A 16,113-nucleotide genomic window follows, 5' to 3' on the forward strand; every position below is an offset into this window, starting at 1 on the left:
ATTGGCCACGTTCAGACAGAGCTGAACGAGTTTCACAGGGCACTAGCACACCACTGGAGCAGGGCTACCGCTCCACCTGCTGGACACCCGGCGGCTCCGAGGGGCGCGGCGAGCCTCGCCGGCGCTGCGGCTGCGGAGAGCGGCCGAGCCGGGGATCCCCTGGGTCGGGGGATGTCCCTCAGAGCCCGGGGTGCGCTGCCTGGGAACCAACCACGGGGGATCTCCTTCAGGGCCCCGCCTGAGACCTGAGCCATCAGCCCACAGCTTCTCCCCGGCCCACGTGGAGCCCGCCCCGCCGCGGGGCTGCGGGAGCCGCCGGCCGGGACGGGCGGGACTACAGGGCCCAGGCTGCCGCGGGCGGGAGGGCGGTGCCGCCGCCGTGCGCCGCCGCCGTGCCGGGGCTCGGCCCGCCCGCCGCGCCGTGAGCATGGCCGGCTTCGCCGACCTGAACCTGCCGCAGGGAACGGACAAGAAGTCCCTGCAGAGCCTGCTGGAGGCCGCGGCGCACCGTGAGTCCTGCGAGCGGGGCCGGCCCGGAGCTCGGTGGGCTGAGCTGGGGAGGGCAGGCAGGGCAGGAAGCGGTGGCTCACCGGGCTCGGGAGGCAGAGCCGGAGCCTGCGGGCTGGGGTGGGCATAGCCGGACTCCCCGGGATGAGCCTTCCGTTCCCTGCGGGCAGGCCGGCCCTCGCCCCCGCCCCGCCGCGTTTCCCCGCTGTGTGGCTCAGCCCGCAGCCCTCTCTAGCCCAGTGCCCGGGGCTGGGTCTGCCCGGGGCTGGGTCTGCCCGGGACGGGCCGCACGTCAGGGGAGCTCCTGATGCGCCTTCCAGCTCTGGCTCTGCCTGCCTATCCCAGTGTAACAGTTGTTTTTTTTCCCGACGTGCACAAGTTTTTCCGGCTGCAGTTTTCGTAGGGCCCGGCTCTTCTCCTGCAGAGCTGCTGTTCAGCCACGTGCTGCCTGTGCGGAGTTTGGGGCGGGTGGTTTAAATGCCCCGGCAGGTCTGTCACCTTCCTCAGGGCCCTTTGAACCGTACCTTCTCCTCCCTTTGGTCGGCAGGGCTTTGGATTGCTCGCTTTGCCTTCTCCCACAGCTGTGTCTCTGCCAGCGCTGCCGTGTCTGCAGTGTGAACAGCTGTCCTGAGTACACTTAGCAGTTTTACATAAAGTCATAAGCAGGGCCAAGCTAGGCCAGACCTTTGGGGACACCAACCCATGTATTTGTGTTCGTGAAGCTCTGCCCTTGAGTAAGAGTTGTCAGGCCTGGGCTATGTCAAAAGCCAAACACTTTTTTTTTTTCTATTTTAAGGCACTTTTCAGGTGAACAAGTCTTCTTAAAAAACTGTGAAATCTAAACATGCACGTGATTATTAACTTCAAGACATTTAATGAACATTTTACAGTTTTCTCATTGGATTTGTTTCCTTTTTGTTTACTGGACAAAATATTCCTACTGTGTGTTTTTCAGTGGGATATTCTGCAGTTGCACTTAATCATGTCATCGACTTTAAAGAAAAGAAACAGGTAATTTTTCTTGGAGTTATTTGTTCTTACTGTGTTTTCTTTAGTAAACCTGTTGCCTTATTGCATGTTTCCAGATAGCTTTAGCTGCAGAATGCACATCTAGACACAAGTACAAATCTCTCTATTTGTAACAAAACTCCCATTTTATATTTCATTAGAACTGCCTTCGGATTAATTTTTAATATGGTTCATGTACTGTCCCACAAAAATAGCTTTCTTAGTGTGGTGAATTTCTTCTTAAGATTGGAACACAGTTTTTGTTTACATGTAGACATAACCCATGACATTTTTAATAACTTTGTTCTGTTCTCTTTCAAGGAAATCAGCAAGCCAGTATCCCCTTCAGAGTTGTTTCCATCTTTACCTATTGTACAAGTATGTCTAGTTACATTCTATATATATACTGTTATTCTGAGTTACCCTTTTTTCCCTTTGTGTGTTTGTATATGTGATTTCATGTATGAGGTGTTAATCAAAAAACAAAAATTTGTCCATTATTTCATGGTTAAAACTCCAAGCAGTGGAAGAATAGTAAATTCACATCAGGGTAGGCTCTATTCATTATTTTAGAAATTATTAAAGAAATTGCTTTGTGTGAATTTTGAATTTGCTTGTAGTTGAATAATTACAGTACAATTCTTGAAATTTAAGTTTTGGAAATAACTTTGTGGTTTTGATGGAGCAAAATTTGGATGTAAAGAAATACAATAATGTGCTTTGGGTCGCTGACATTGATTAATTCAAGTACTGCTTTTCCTTGCAGTTGTGGCCTGCCTGGGCAATCATAGCAGTAGTAAAACATATTCAATTTTTCTGCATGGTTGTTTTTCTTTTTTTTTTCTTCTTTCTATTGATCCTTTTCCAGGGAAATGCAGTAAGTCATTCTTTGTAAAGACAGGTATAATATCAAAGGGATAATGTAAATTAGGGAAGTGTAACTACAGACTTAAGAAAATTAGTATAACAAGACTATAAGGATGACACCAATTTTCTTTTTTTAGCAAATTGGGTGGAAATTACCACAAATTTTTGATGTAGGTTAATAAATTTTTTTTATATTATTCTTTTTTCTGTAGGGGACATCTAAAAGAATTAAAGTCTTGACCCGGCTAACACTTGTTGTTTCTGATCCTTCCCACTGTAACCTCTTGGTAAGTATACTCAGCAATCAATTTTGCAACTTTTATTTCTTTTTCTCAATGAATAAATGAAACTTTGGAAATTCTATGGGGACAACATCCTGGAATTTACAGGGCACTCAGCAGTGATTTCTGAGATTGCATCTCTGATGAGCAGTGTGATCATGAGGAGATGCAGACTTACAAGACTGTATATGGCTTCTGTTGGTCATTTGTCAATATGGAACAACAGTTCTGTTCCTTGGTTTCTGGACTTCTGTGTATAAACTAGAAGACCATGAGCAACCCTTGCATCTGGTTATGTTTTTATGCGTGCTACAAGATCAAAGCAAAAAGTGTGTCTTAGTAAATTGGTGGGACAAGCCTCAAACTGAGAATAAATGACTTCACTGTAGAAACCTGCTGTGTAATTAGAAGATTATTGGCTTTGTTTTAGTACTTGACAAGGAAAAAGGATTTTTCTTCTCATTGTTTTGGTTGTAATCATTGTGCATGTCTTCATCATCTGTCAGAATTCAAAGTAGTAATTGTTTCCTCCTTTTATAGAGATCAACATCTGCAAACATAAGGTTATATGACATCATAGCAGTATTTCCAAAAACTGAGAAACTGTTCCATGTAAGTACAATAATCTCATCAGTAATGCTCATTCAGTAGCATCCAGTGCTTTGTGCTAATTTAAGTACATGCTTTGTTTTGATTTTATTTCCCATTTTATAAAGATCTCATGGAGTTAATCAAACATTATAGGCTGCCTGGGCAGTTGATAGGCTGAGGGGTTTGGGAGGATTTGCAGGAGGCTGCAGGACCTTGAGGTGACAGGTTAAAGTCTGAAACATCTACCTCATTTGCCTGATGAAGGGACTTGTATGCCTTGCACTGTGGTTGCCTTTTTGTGCCTTGTACTCTAGTGAGGAGAGAAAACATCCTTTTTTTCCCCCAGTGTATGTGTGCTATCATCATGTAGAAAAGTTCTGTCTTCAGCTTTAACTTCTCAAACTCTTGACAACTTCCCAAAAATGTACTTATGATCTTCTGTTAGAACTAATTATTAATGGTCTCAAAAATGGTAGGGAGGATTTTAAAGTGGAACTAATGTGGTTCACTAATGGCTGTTCACCTCCATTTCCTTCATATTTTATTTAAATTGTTCTCTTGATACTTGATAACAGCTGATGTTGATGTTCTGATTGGGTGGAGCACCTTGAAACAAGTCGTGTTTTTGTCAGAATTTTTCTTACAAAACCCAAAATTGTGATGTCTGACTAAGTTTGTAAATCTTAACATTAAGTCTGAATTGGGTGAGTAGGTGGAAATGTTCCATCTCTGTTAGCCTTGGCAGGCAGGAGGCAGGCATGCAGTTTAAAGCAGCATGAAGGAGGGACAGCAAAAAAAAAAGCGAGTTTGTTTGAAGAAATGACTTTCAAAGGGAGCTTCTCAGTTTAAAACTGAGTCTGGTGGTTGTTTTTTTTAAATAAGCTAAAGCCACTTCCTAGTACTGCTGAGTACCTGTTTTGCCACATTTGAATTGCATTATTCTGTTTTGCTTTTCTACATTATTTCCCCTCCTATTTCACGACTTGTCCAAGTAAACTACAAAGCAAGAGGCTGTCAAAGAATATGAGCCTTAAAGAATTTTTCAGCAGAATTCAAGCATTAAATATAAGAGTTATGGCAAAATGAAACTAATTTCTGAATTTATTTCCCTTGAAAGACTTTAAGACTCTTCGGGGTGTGACAGAGGCAAATGGTTTAAAATATTTTTTGCAGGCCACTCTCCACTTCTTTCTTTTGATCTCTGGCAATAGTGTAAAATCTCATTTCTCCAGTGAGCTCAATCAGTTTGTCATGTATTGTATTTGCAGGGTCCCTCGTGGCAGGAAGGAATGATGAATCTGACTCCATGTTCTCAGAAGGCTAATTTATTATTTTATGATACTACATTCAAATTGGCATAAACAGCCACTAATTTCTGCAGGTCCCTGTCTGCTTTGCTGCTGAGGCTGCTTGCTTGTTCAGCTGTATGGCACTTTGCTTTGAGGAGCCTGCTTTTGGCTGAGCAGTAACCAGAGGTTTTGCCAAGTTATTTTCCAGGCAGATCCCCTTTCCCAGAGTGATTCAGCAGCCAGCCACGCGGAGAGTTGTGCCAGCGCAGGGCGGGTGGCTGTGCTCTGGCAGGCCAGTGCAGACAGTGCCTGGTTAAGCTGACACTCTGGCAGGTGATGGACAGGGTGTGAGGAAAGAAGCAGGATTGTCAGTGAGATTATCTCCATTGCTTCCATGCTGGCAGCACTTTGAGCTGGGGATGGAACCCAGGTGTGTTTCTTGCAAAGTGCATGAGGTGAAAGACTTCATTCATCTGTCACATTCAGGGAGCTTTGTATGGTTGTCTTTTCTTTAGAGATTTTAGAATGTCTTGCTGTGGAGAGCTGATTCAGTTTCACAGAGGTATCACACAGGTGAAAGGGACTTTACTCAGGGGGTTTCAGCATGTACAGTTTGCCTCTTACAACTCATGGATATTTCATTATTAAGAATAAAGCCTTCAAGAGTGGGCCTTGCATGACAAATTAACTTCCTATTGGCTTTTGGTAACTCAGCATTAGCTCAAGAGCATCATCTTTCTTACCAACAATTTGGCACTTACATTTTCTCCACAGAACAAGATTTTGTATGTTTTTGTGAAAAAATTACATGACCACTGGAGATGTACTCCAGTTTTAGCATGGCCCAAAACTAGTCTGTGCCCTCTTGTCAAAAGCCAGGGAAGCTCTTTTGTGGCTGAGTGTGTCAGTGATATGTACTGAAAAATGTTCTTAAATTCTTCAAATAATTTATATCCTTAAGGGGATGAGGAAGCCACATTCACCAGTTGTAGAATGGGCTCTTTGTTCAAGTCTCCCAAAAAGATTGTTTTGGCCTGCAACAGGAATGCCCACTCCATGCAGGTAATGGGGTCTGTACTTGCTGCTTTTCAAAAGCTTTGCTTTCTAAGATTTCTGATTGTTTTAATAATATTAGTTAGTTCTGTCTGCTGTTTGTAAGCACTTAGCACATCACTAGTATCTAAAAAACCCTATGTATGTACAGCTGAAGATGTAGTGCAAAGTCAGATTTCAATGTTTGTTCCTAAAATGTTTGCCAAAGCTTGCTTCAGGGCATCCAGACAGTGGCAGATGTATTTATCAATGGCTGGCTGGAGTTTTCCCAGCAGATGGGGCTCTTGCCCACAGTGCTGCCAGGCAGCTGCTGGGCTGTGCAACTTTCTGCGTGTCATTTTCTGGATGAAGTTGTTGCACTTTAGATCTTTTCAGCAGGCAGGGGTAACCTTAGCTTGACTGGATATTTGATTTGTCTGGGAGCCAGAACTAGGCTGAGCATTAGAGTTCTTGGAGAAATCTGCTCTCCAGTACAGTACAGGAATTCCTCATATGCGAGGAATATGACTCGCAGTTTGTTTTTACTTGGTGGTATTTTCTGAAATGTTCATGTCACTGGAATCCTGCAGATATCCTGGCTTTTGAGTCACTCCTTGTCCCACTGTGCTTAATTTACAAAATGGTCTAGAGTTTTCCAGTGTTTCTGGAGCTGATTAGGAAGGCTTGATGTCTCATCAAATAGGACAACTTGCATGTGTCTGATTTCTATTCTTGCTTCCTTAATTTTTGCCATAATATCTTCCTGAATTTTTTGTGACTTCACTGACATATTTTCTAGGACATGATTTGGAGCTATTTGTTCTGTGCATGTTCCCATAAATCACCTCTATGTAGTAGTTTGTACCTCATGTAAGAAAAGGAGGGAAGGTGACTGTAGCAGGGCTGAACTTCCTCTTGCAAATCTAAATCTATGCAATAGATTCCACAGGCAGCCCATGTCCTGCCTAATGGAGGATAAAGATAGGGCATGAAGAAATGGTTTAGTCTGAATGTCCTGGCAGAGACATTTCAACTTCAAAAACCTTGTGGTTTGCCTGCATGTGTACTTGTGGCTGTCTTGTCTAGAAGAGAGTGCTATCAACAGCTAGGAAACATTCCTAAAGCTGGGCCTCTGCTCTCATCTCCGTCCAAATTCCATGTGAACAAACTGGTAGAAGACCAGTTTGCCAAGCAGCAGTGTGCCTTGTGTTAGAGCAGCCCTTTCCCCAGGGGCTCCTCACAGCCCCCACTGCTTTTGTGCCGGTGGGAGGAGGGATGAATGGTTGGCACCTGGCCCAGGTGTATTTGGAGCAGTTGCTGCCAGGTTGCTGAGTGCAGAGAGTTCCCCTACACACAGAAAATTCCTTTTCAGCCTCTTCATCCTGTCTTACCTTCTTTGTTACAGCACTGCTTGCAGACATTAGTCTGGCCATGTGTAATCATCCTTACAGAGTAGGCATATATAATTCCTAATTTGGGTGCATGAGATTAATGTGGACTTGTGGATTAAAGGACTCCCTTTTAGGTTCCCTTCATTTTCCCTGTATCTCAGTGTGAGGAGCCTCTGCCCCTTGTTTACTTCCTCCATCTCTTAATGCAACCTGTAAATTGTGGTGTGAATTCAAAGCTAAATTCTTAAGCTGTAGCCTTCAGTGCTGTGTCCAGACTGCCAGAGGTCTGGCTGTCAGGAGGAGCTGCACCCAGCCAGGAAAGGGAGGCTCTGAGCATTGGTCTCCAGTATATGGCATGCAGCACCAACAGTCACATTCTGCTTTTTTTCATTCTCTTCTCTATTGCTTCTGGTAAAAGTAACTAATCCTGAAAACAAACAGGTGCTGTACTGGAAGCAGAGCATGATGGGACAAGGGGCAGTTCCTGGGGGCTCTTCCCTTTCTAAACTGGGGTTGTCCTCTATTATCTGTGAGTTCTTTTGTCAAAAGCCAGCATTGCTTCTGTGTGTCCTCTGTCAGATAAAAACAAAGAAGTAGGTACTGCTTTGGGGTTGACCATTATTTTATTGGAAAATTAGTTCTGTAAGAAAGGAAAGACTTGGGTTTTAAGTCTCAAATGCTGCTGTTGTATTGGCATACCTGCAAGGCATAGTACCTCTTAATTTTAAAACTGAACTCACCCTGGAGAGACATTTGTTGCATTAAGAAATGAAGGAGAATATTAGTGCATCTCAAGTTGGTTGTGCATTTTTTGGCATATCTAATAATCTGTTCCTGTTTCTTTGCTGTAGATTGCTTGCACAACACTAGATGTGGATCTGGTCTGCATAAATGTAACAGAAAAGCTGCCATTCTACTTCAGAAGGCCCCCTGTGAATATGGTAAATTTACATCTAAATTGTATTCTTGCTGTTAGACTGACATTAAATACAAAATTTGAGTTGAATTCCCTACTGCTTTCCACCCACCATTCCTATCCAAGTGGTTCTTTTATTTTCTTGCATAATGTGTAGTTTTGTTTCAAATGTCCTTCACTTCAGGGCCTCCACTGCAGCACTTAATACACAGTGATGTATGTTCTTTCTTTTTCTTCTCCTGTCCCCCACTTAAGAAGGCAGAAGTGGTGTTCCCAAGGAGTGGAAACAGAGCCTTAAGGCCACTGTGCTGCTAAGCAGGGAGATATGGTGTAATTGCTGACAAAGCTGCTTCCCAAACCAGAAATGGTACAGCTGTGTCAAAACAGATAAACAGCCCTTTGATTTAAAAGACAGGAAATGTGAATGGCAGTGTTAATTTAGGAGAAGGATGTTGTGCTGGTTACTTGAAAGACAACTGTATTGAATCCATGCTTGGAGAAAAGAATGTCTGAGTAAATGAACCAAATGTAGCATCGCTAAATACATGCTGTGGGACCCAAGATGGCTATCAGTGTGGATGAAATATAGTTCTGCCTGCTGTTGGTAGTTTGCTAGAAAATTTAATCTAAACATGCTCTTATGGGAACTTGTTTTCTCCTCTGAGTATATGTAAAGGTTCATTCCACATGGGCATTCTTGGCTGATGTGGAACTTCGTTCTCAAAAATTTAAATTTGGAATTGGCTAGTGATCCTACTTCCCTTTTTTTTATAAAGTTTGACCTAGAATAAAAATTCAAAATGAACTAGAATTAATTCTGAGACAGAATAAAAATAATACATTGGAGTTTATGGTAAGCTGAGGATTTCAATATTCCACTTGGAATAACAGTTTTGTATGAAACACTGTATGAAAGTACCCTAGCTGCCTAAAACTACAGCAGGTGGCCCAGGTAAGGAGCTGTGTGGCTCTTAGAGACCTGTGTTAGGAGGCATTTTCCTTGCAAGCTACTTCTCATCTTCCACATTCCCAGCATCAAGGCAGTCTGTCTGTTGGACTGGTCTGTGCATTCTGGGGCAGTAAGTTTTGGTTGTTACAATGCCAGACAGATTGGCAGGCAGCTGAAGTGGTAGGGATGAGGTTAAAAATCACCTTGACTGGAAATTGGTGTATTGCCATCAGCTGTTTGGTTTTTATAAATTCAGGCTTCTCTTGTTTGCAGCTATCAGGCCAGTTCTGTGTAAAGCATTTGATGCATATATACCTTCTGTTGTGCTTGCATACAGAGGTCATGCATAGGTGGGAGCTGAATTAATTCCAGCTGTATTCAGTTACTGAACTCTCTTACAGTATTGCCATTGCAGCATATTTTAATAATGTTTGTGTAAGAGTATCATTTCAGGCAAATGCAGGATTGCCATGGAACAAAGAACTCGGGCCTTACATTGTGTCTTTGTCGCTAGCACACTGTGTGCAAGTTGCTTAACCTTTCTGTGTTTGCCAAAACAAGAATACTGGGCTTTTGGTGAGGCACTGTGACAGATAGCAAAGGATGTCAGAGCAGCTGAAAATATAACCAGTATTACTGTTTGAAATCTCTTCTGTGACTCACTGTTTAACGTTGTCACAAACACCAGAGTATGCTGTGAGACAGGAGAAGGGTCCTTGTTGCTGCTTTTGTGCAAGGAGGAATTCTTCATCTGCAACACATGGCTGCTGAGGGAAGTGATCATCTTTCTTACAGCACGGTGTGGGACTAGAGGAGTAGTCCTCAAAGTTTCAAGACAGCAGATAACCAGCAGTGGTTTTCTGTCTCCTCGACTCTGATTGTGTGTCTATATTAGTGATAGCCAATTACAGCAAATAAGTGGTTAGTATTTGTTTGTTAAACCTCATTTATCTGTCGTCCAAGATTTATGCACATGTATCTGGTGTACAGTGAAGCCTTCCCCCACTCTCCTTTCATGCTATGCTGTGCTCTTACTGGAACAATTCTGCCTTAATTTTTTGGTGTGTGACACAGTTAAACTGAGAATAAGCTGCATCAATAACAGACAGCAGTTGTTAGATTGTTAGGCTCCTCTCCTTTTGATTTTTGATCGCTCTCTTTCATGTGAAGGCAATAGATCGAGGCATTTACTTTGAACTTCTTTACACGCCTGCCATCAAAGACTCTACTATGAGAAGATACACAATTTCAAATGCCATCAGCCTGATGCAGATCTGCAAAGGAAAGGTAAGCTCTCGAAGTGAAAACAAGGTAATTAAATCAGTTCAAATTTTTCTGGAGTTGTACAGACTGAGCCATTTTAAATGAGTTAGATGCTGGGACATCTGAAGCTGTGACTGAATCTTGGCCTACTAACATGAGGACACAGTCATTGTAGCTCCAGATACTTCCAGTGTTGCACTGCTGCATGCTTTCTTCTTGAACTGTCAAGCTGTTAGATTCTTTTTCCAGAACAGCCCATGTGTTGTTATGGTATGCAATTCCCAAAACAAAGGTGGGAGGGGGTGGAGAGAGATTAAAGTGCCAGACATATAAGGCTTGCCCTAGAACTGAAATCCATGTATTTCTTTAAAATCCTCCACTTCATATCTCTCATTGATCAAAAGCTCTTTTGACTGCCTGCTTTGAATGTGGAGGCTAAAAAACAATAAGACAAAAAGTAGAAACTTTGTATTGTTAACAAGTAAATTCTCTGTGTCCAAAATAGACCAAACAGCTAGCTGACTGTCAGCCAAGGCTTTGCTGCAGTCAGATGAACTGCATTCTTCCATGCTACTGAAACCCAAGGAAGAAGTAACTTTGAGATGCCTGTAACCCATTGCTTTCATAACTTACCTCCTCCCAGGCTACCAGGTTAAGCTGTTTGTTATGCTGTGTCCTCTCAGGCCATGTTTTTTAATAGGGGGTCATATCAAATTTAACAGAAATTATAGCTCCCCCTTCTGTATTGTAAATGGCCTCTGCCACATGTAGCTAGTCTAGAGAAGCTGGATTTGGAAAATCTGAAGTGGGATGTAGAGCTTGGAAGGTAAATTAAAAGATCCATCATTACCTCAGTTCTCCTCAAGCATGGCAACTTTTATAGAACAGCAGGGTGGGTCAAACAGATTCATTTCCTTGGTGCTACAGAGGAGGTAAGTATTTGCACAGCCTCTCCTGAGAAGCCCAGCTCTGCCAATTAATGACATGAAGTACTGACTTGGACATGACTTCTGTACACACCAAACCACTTGCCTTTGGAATTTCCTTTTTGATATTGCTCCTCCTTCCTCTGTGCAGTTCAGGATGTGCTTCGGTTGTTGAACTGGAGAGCACCAGTTGAGTTGATGTCATGGATAGGGCAAGCGAGATGTTCAGGCACTCAGTCTGTGCACGGTGCCCTTTCATTCTGCATCTCTCAGTCTAGGGTTTCATCTGTGACTGGAAGGTAAATCAGCTGGAGCTGCACATGACAAGTTGTTAGGCACTGGAAGAGGACTGCTAGCTTGTCTTTGTTCTTTGCCTCCAGACTCAGTAGGCTGTGGACCAGCAGAGATGATTATTAGCCCTTCCTAGAGCTTGCCTCTGTCAGTGAGGTGGAGGCCCTTGTTTAAATGAAAAATGGGATGGCTGGTCCATAGGCTGCTTCTGTTGGCACCTGGCATGCAACACTCACGTTCTGTAACGGGTAGTTGTTGAACCTGTAGTAGCTTTTGGATACTTTCATTCCTCCTCTCTTACAGCAGGGCAGAGAAACCTTCAGAAATTTACTTGTGTTCTCAGAGCTGGCACTGAGCAGTGTATTTAAAACATTTCAATGTTTTAAATAAAACATTTAATGCAGGGAATGAAGGAGAAACTCCCCTGCCTTGCCAGACAGAAGGTGTGTATAGCTTCAGTCCCTCACCTCCCGTGTTTTGGTAACTGAGTTGGAGGCTGCCTGGAGCAGTGTACTGAACAGCTGCTGTCTGCTTTACCTGGGGAGATGGTGTTTTGCCTTTTAGCTTTCCCTTTAGCTCTTGCCTTAGATTTGCCTTTGCCTGCTGCTCCTTTACTTGCCAGCAGTGTTTTTCTTACCTGCTGTTGTCTCCCTGCTCCATCTTACCCATCCCCTAGTGAAAGTCTTTGAACCAGGCAGAGCGTATCTCCAATGCACAGCAGTGATCCACAATCCTGTGCTGGCTTCAGATGTCTCATACAGCTGCTCTGGGAGCTTCTCTGAGCCTGGGTGACAGGCATTATTAGTTGCTACAGTTTGGAGCAGGTCACTTGAATTTTCCGAGCAAACTCTTGCAGTCAGCAGGCTCAAAAGCACCTTTGGGATCCATAGTGCAGTGGATTTAAAGGTGAACTATTCAGAAAAAAACAGTGTCCTGGGCTCCATCAGGATGCGTGCTTTTAAGTCACTTTGATGTATATATTGCTTCTGCTTCTGACTTTCCTAGTAGTGAGGCAGAGTCACCTCTCCCATCCTCTTCTCCTCAGCACATGAGGAAACCCTTGGGCACACCGTGAACATGCAGTCAGTTTTACATAGGTCTTTCAGCTGTTGAGTTCTAGCTGCACACAGGGCATTTTCTTCCAGTGCCAGCTCTTTGTGCTGGGGAGGTGGCAGGGGAAGCAGAGCAGTGTAGGGAAGGGATCTAAAGCCTCACCCTGAAACCAGAGATGGGTGATGTGTTGGTGGTGCTGACGTCAGAAAGGGAAAGTCTGTCTGTGCCTCAGCACAGTTCTAATTCTCACCCACTCAAGCAGGAATTCCCAAAGCCTTTTATTCAGTATAATAAAAGGTGCAAGGAGATTTTGCTGCGGCAGAGTTACCACCTGAGCTAAACAGGCTCCCCCTAGGTAAGCATCCTTGGAGTTTAGCATCAGAAGAGCTCTGGCAGCTGAGCTATGAGATCTTCCAATCCCAGTGTAGTCACATACCTGTTCTGCAGAAACCTTTTGGGAGAGAAGGGAGAAGGATTTCTCTGCCTGGTGATTTTCATAGGGGTGTCAGTGTTGAGGGAAATGAGTGTGTGGCACAAAGTGGCTGCCACTGCCTAAGTGTAGATTTCCTGAACCAGTGTGGATATGGTCAAGGCTGACGTGACCGCTTACCATTGAGTGGTACTGCAACAATGTAGGCTGAAAATCTGGGAGCGCCGAACTGTCTCAAGGCACTATCTGTAAGCTGCTTCTGGGGGATCCTGCACTCCTACATCCATTTCTGTTACAGCTCAGGGTGAGTTGTTGTTTATGTGGGTCCTTTTTCAGCTGTTGTAAATAAAGGGAACAGTTCTTAACACAGTGCCTTCTGCTCTGCGTTTTTTCTTTATCCTTAAGGGCACTTTGAAGTCACTGTGAGAGGTACAGGCTGACAGGTGATTGCTTAATGCCATCACTCTGGACACTTACACTGCTTAGCCTATCCCTCTAAAATGAGATGTACTTACTAATCTCCTCTCTGGCTGTGAGAGTTTTGTAATTGCAAGGGAGGGCTTGTGCCTGTGCCCGTGTCTGTGTAGGGGACAGGGCAATAACTAAGTTTATCATGTCCCTAAATTAATATTCCCACCCTGACAGAGTTCATCTGAGGGCACCAGATACTCTGATGTTTAATTGGGCTCTGAGCTTGAACTTAGCTAATCCTCAAAAAGTTTTTGCATCTTGCTGATTTTTTTTTTTTTTCATTTCTTGGTGCTGTCTGACAGATGAATGTTTATACTCTTTTGTTTTCCAGAACATTGTTATATCTAGTGCAGCTGAAAGGGTAAGTCCCAGATGATTTTTTTTTAAGTCAGAAAAATTTGAATATTTGTCTGGCTGAAAGTACAGCTTTAATTACACATTAAGCATATAAAAATTGTGAGTTAAATATGATTGCCATTACCAAAGAATTGTATTTTGGGTTTCAGGACTTTTTTTTGGTTGGTTGTTTTGTTTTATTGGTTTTTGGGGGATTTTTTTTACTGCTGCTGTGGTGTTTTCCATGACAGTTTTCTCCCAGTTGGACACTCTGTTTGCCAAAATAGTGGTATTTGCTTGATTTACTATTATCTTCAGTAGCTTGCTATTATATAGCATTTAATCTTGCCTATCTGATAGCCTTGCCCTGCCTGTTCACACTGTCAGCCTGACAGCAAAGGCATTCACGCATCCAAACTTCTTTGTTTTGTTTTAGCCTCTAGAGCTCCGAGGTCCTTATGATGTGGCTAATCTGTATCCTTTCCCAAAGTCAAAGGCAGCAGTTAGTGGTGACACTGGAAAGTTTAAAGTGGTTTTGAAATTCTTTTCATCCTTTACAGTCCTTGAACTTTATACAGTGGTACTTGTTGGTGGCGCATTCAATGAATCAGGGCTCTGAGTGTGTGTGGAAAGAGCAAGAGATCTTGGTCATGGGGTGGCATGAGAAGTCACTGTAACTAATAATGTTTGTGTTCAGCTACAGGAATGTTGTGTTGTGATGTGCATTAATGTTGTGTGGGTGTAAATGGAGAAATTAATAAAACCCATAAAAGTCTAAGGGCACAATGGACAAAATGAGAAATTATTACTTAGTATCTCCAAAGTGTCACATTTTTGGTAGCAGAAGCTATAAAATTGTTTTTATGTAAAATTAGAAGGTCCTATCTGAGCAGTAACTCCTTCTGTTCTGGATTTTCCAGTCCTTAGTTATACATGTAAAGTTAAATAACATTGTTGTGTTCTAGAAACAAAGGAGAGTGTCTTTTCTTCCCTTCTTTTAGGAGTTCAGATGCATTTTTATTATTCTCCCCACCCCTGAGGCACATATTTGGCCTGTCCCTGGAAGGGAAGGAGCATGCTCTGAGTCATGAGAATCATGTGAGAGGCTGTGTGGCCTGGAAGGATTTTATGCTCAATGTTTTTTCTTCCTTCTTAAAATGAGCAGTCAGATTGAAGCCAAATTAACATAGCTAAGGTGGTATCATCCCTGCTAAAGGTGGCTGGAAACTTCACATAATGTTTTTGTATCAGACAGTGCCCTGTCCCCAAAACTGAAATTTTCTGGGGGGTAATTTTTTTTTCTTTATTATGCATATCTAAAATGTTTCTGCGTTGACAGACTTTCATTTTCAAAAGTACAGCTTCTTGTCTGGAAAGAAGCAATGTTGCCAGGAGCTTTCCAGGAGGGCTGCTGGGGAACTGCAGCCAGGAGAATTGGGTGCCTCATTTCTCTGCTTCTGGGTAACCTTATGCAAAATGTCACTTTGAGTTAGAGCTTCGCTAATTCCCAGTTATTTGTAGAGTAAGCAAGCCTGTCGTGCAGAGAGCCTTCCCTGTTGTGTGTGTTGCTTCCTGTGTGTTTTGATCCTGAGCAGCAGTGACAGAGGTTTGCTGTTTGGCCTGTCAGAAGGTGAAGCAAAGGCAGCTGTGTCCACCAACTGCAGAGCCACCATGCTGCATGGAGGTGAGCACTTGGGAGCTCCTCTAAGTAACGCGTGCATTTGTTAAACTGAGTTCTTGTTGATGCATATTCTCTAAAAGGCCTGAGACCTTACAGAGCAAGTCAGATCAGGGTTTTACTTCTTTGTCCAATACATGAAGAGAAGCTCTTGTGGCGAGGCTGTTTTATTTTCCCTTGTTGCCATGTTGGCAAATCAGTGGCTGAACTGATGGTGCTGTCTGTGCTGGAGGACTTGTGCAACCACATTAAAGAGTCATAAATAGTTTAACCAAAATAGTAACCTGCTGCTGTGCTTCATAGTGAAACTATCACATTTCAGAAAGGTTAGAATGCTCTCATCTTGGTGACACTGACAAAAACATCGGGGACTGATGTCAAAAAATGGGTATGCATGTGTTTTGCATTTGCCTGTTTGCAGCATGTGTGCAGAAGCAACCTTAGTCATGTCCCTTTCTGATGTTTTAATATGTGGATTATTTCTGACTCACTCTTCAGAGTGTATCATTTCAAACTCATGGCAAAATCAACAGGTTCTCCTCCAGCCTGCTGCTCATCTACATAGAAATACAGAGTTTATCCAATTTATATGGGATTTCTCAAGCCTGTTGTCTATCTTATCTGTGAAATTAAATAGCAAGTGCCATTTCCCTTGTCCCAGAGAGGATACTAGCCCAGAATAAGTCAATATATTTTGTCAAGGATCTTGCAGAGCCTCTCTGCTAATAAAGTATTTGTAGAGAATCTCTTCTAACTCAAATTTTGCAGAGAAGCTTCCCACCAGTAATTACAAAATTGGATTGGACTCAGTAGGTTATTTGACCAGTATTTCAT

At 43.1% G+C, this 16,113-nt stretch overlaps 1 protein-coding gene across 1 annotated transcript in view; it reads left to right on the top strand.

Annotated features, from left to right (window-relative positions):
- The window catches only part of RPP30 (ribonuclease P/MRP subunit p30), a 20,203-nt gene continuing 4,090 nt past the window's right edge, over positions 1 to 16,113 (top strand). The window contains exons 1-10 of the mRNA XM_041415665.1: positions 1 to 509; positions 1,463 to 1,518; positions 1,837 to 1,893; positions 2,595 to 2,669; positions 3,204 to 3,275; positions 7,818 to 7,907; positions 10,002 to 10,118; positions 13,597 to 13,626; positions 14,038 to 14,075; positions 15,206 to 15,285. Coding sequence (XP_041271599.1) covers positions 428 to 509; positions 1,463 to 1,518; positions 1,837 to 1,893; positions 2,595 to 2,669; positions 3,204 to 3,275; positions 7,818 to 7,907; positions 10,002 to 10,118; positions 13,597 to 13,626; positions 14,038 to 14,075; positions 15,206 to 15,285 — 697 coding nt within the window. The 5' untranslated portion in view covers positions 1 to 427. The remainder of the gene's footprint in view (positions 510 to 1,462; positions 1,519 to 1,836; positions 1,894 to 2,594; positions 2,670 to 3,203; positions 3,276 to 7,817; positions 7,908 to 10,001; positions 10,119 to 13,596; positions 13,627 to 14,037; positions 14,076 to 15,205; positions 15,286 to 16,113) is intronic.

Source organism: Onychostruthus taczanowskii, unplaced genomic scaffold, assembly GCF_017590055.1.
Source record: "Onychostruthus taczanowskii isolate IOZ18803 unplaced genomic scaffold, ASM1759005v1 scaffold5, whole genome shotgun sequence".
Taxonomy (NCBI): domain Eukaryota; kingdom Metazoa; phylum Chordata; class Aves; order Passeriformes; family Passeridae; genus Onychostruthus; species Onychostruthus taczanowskii.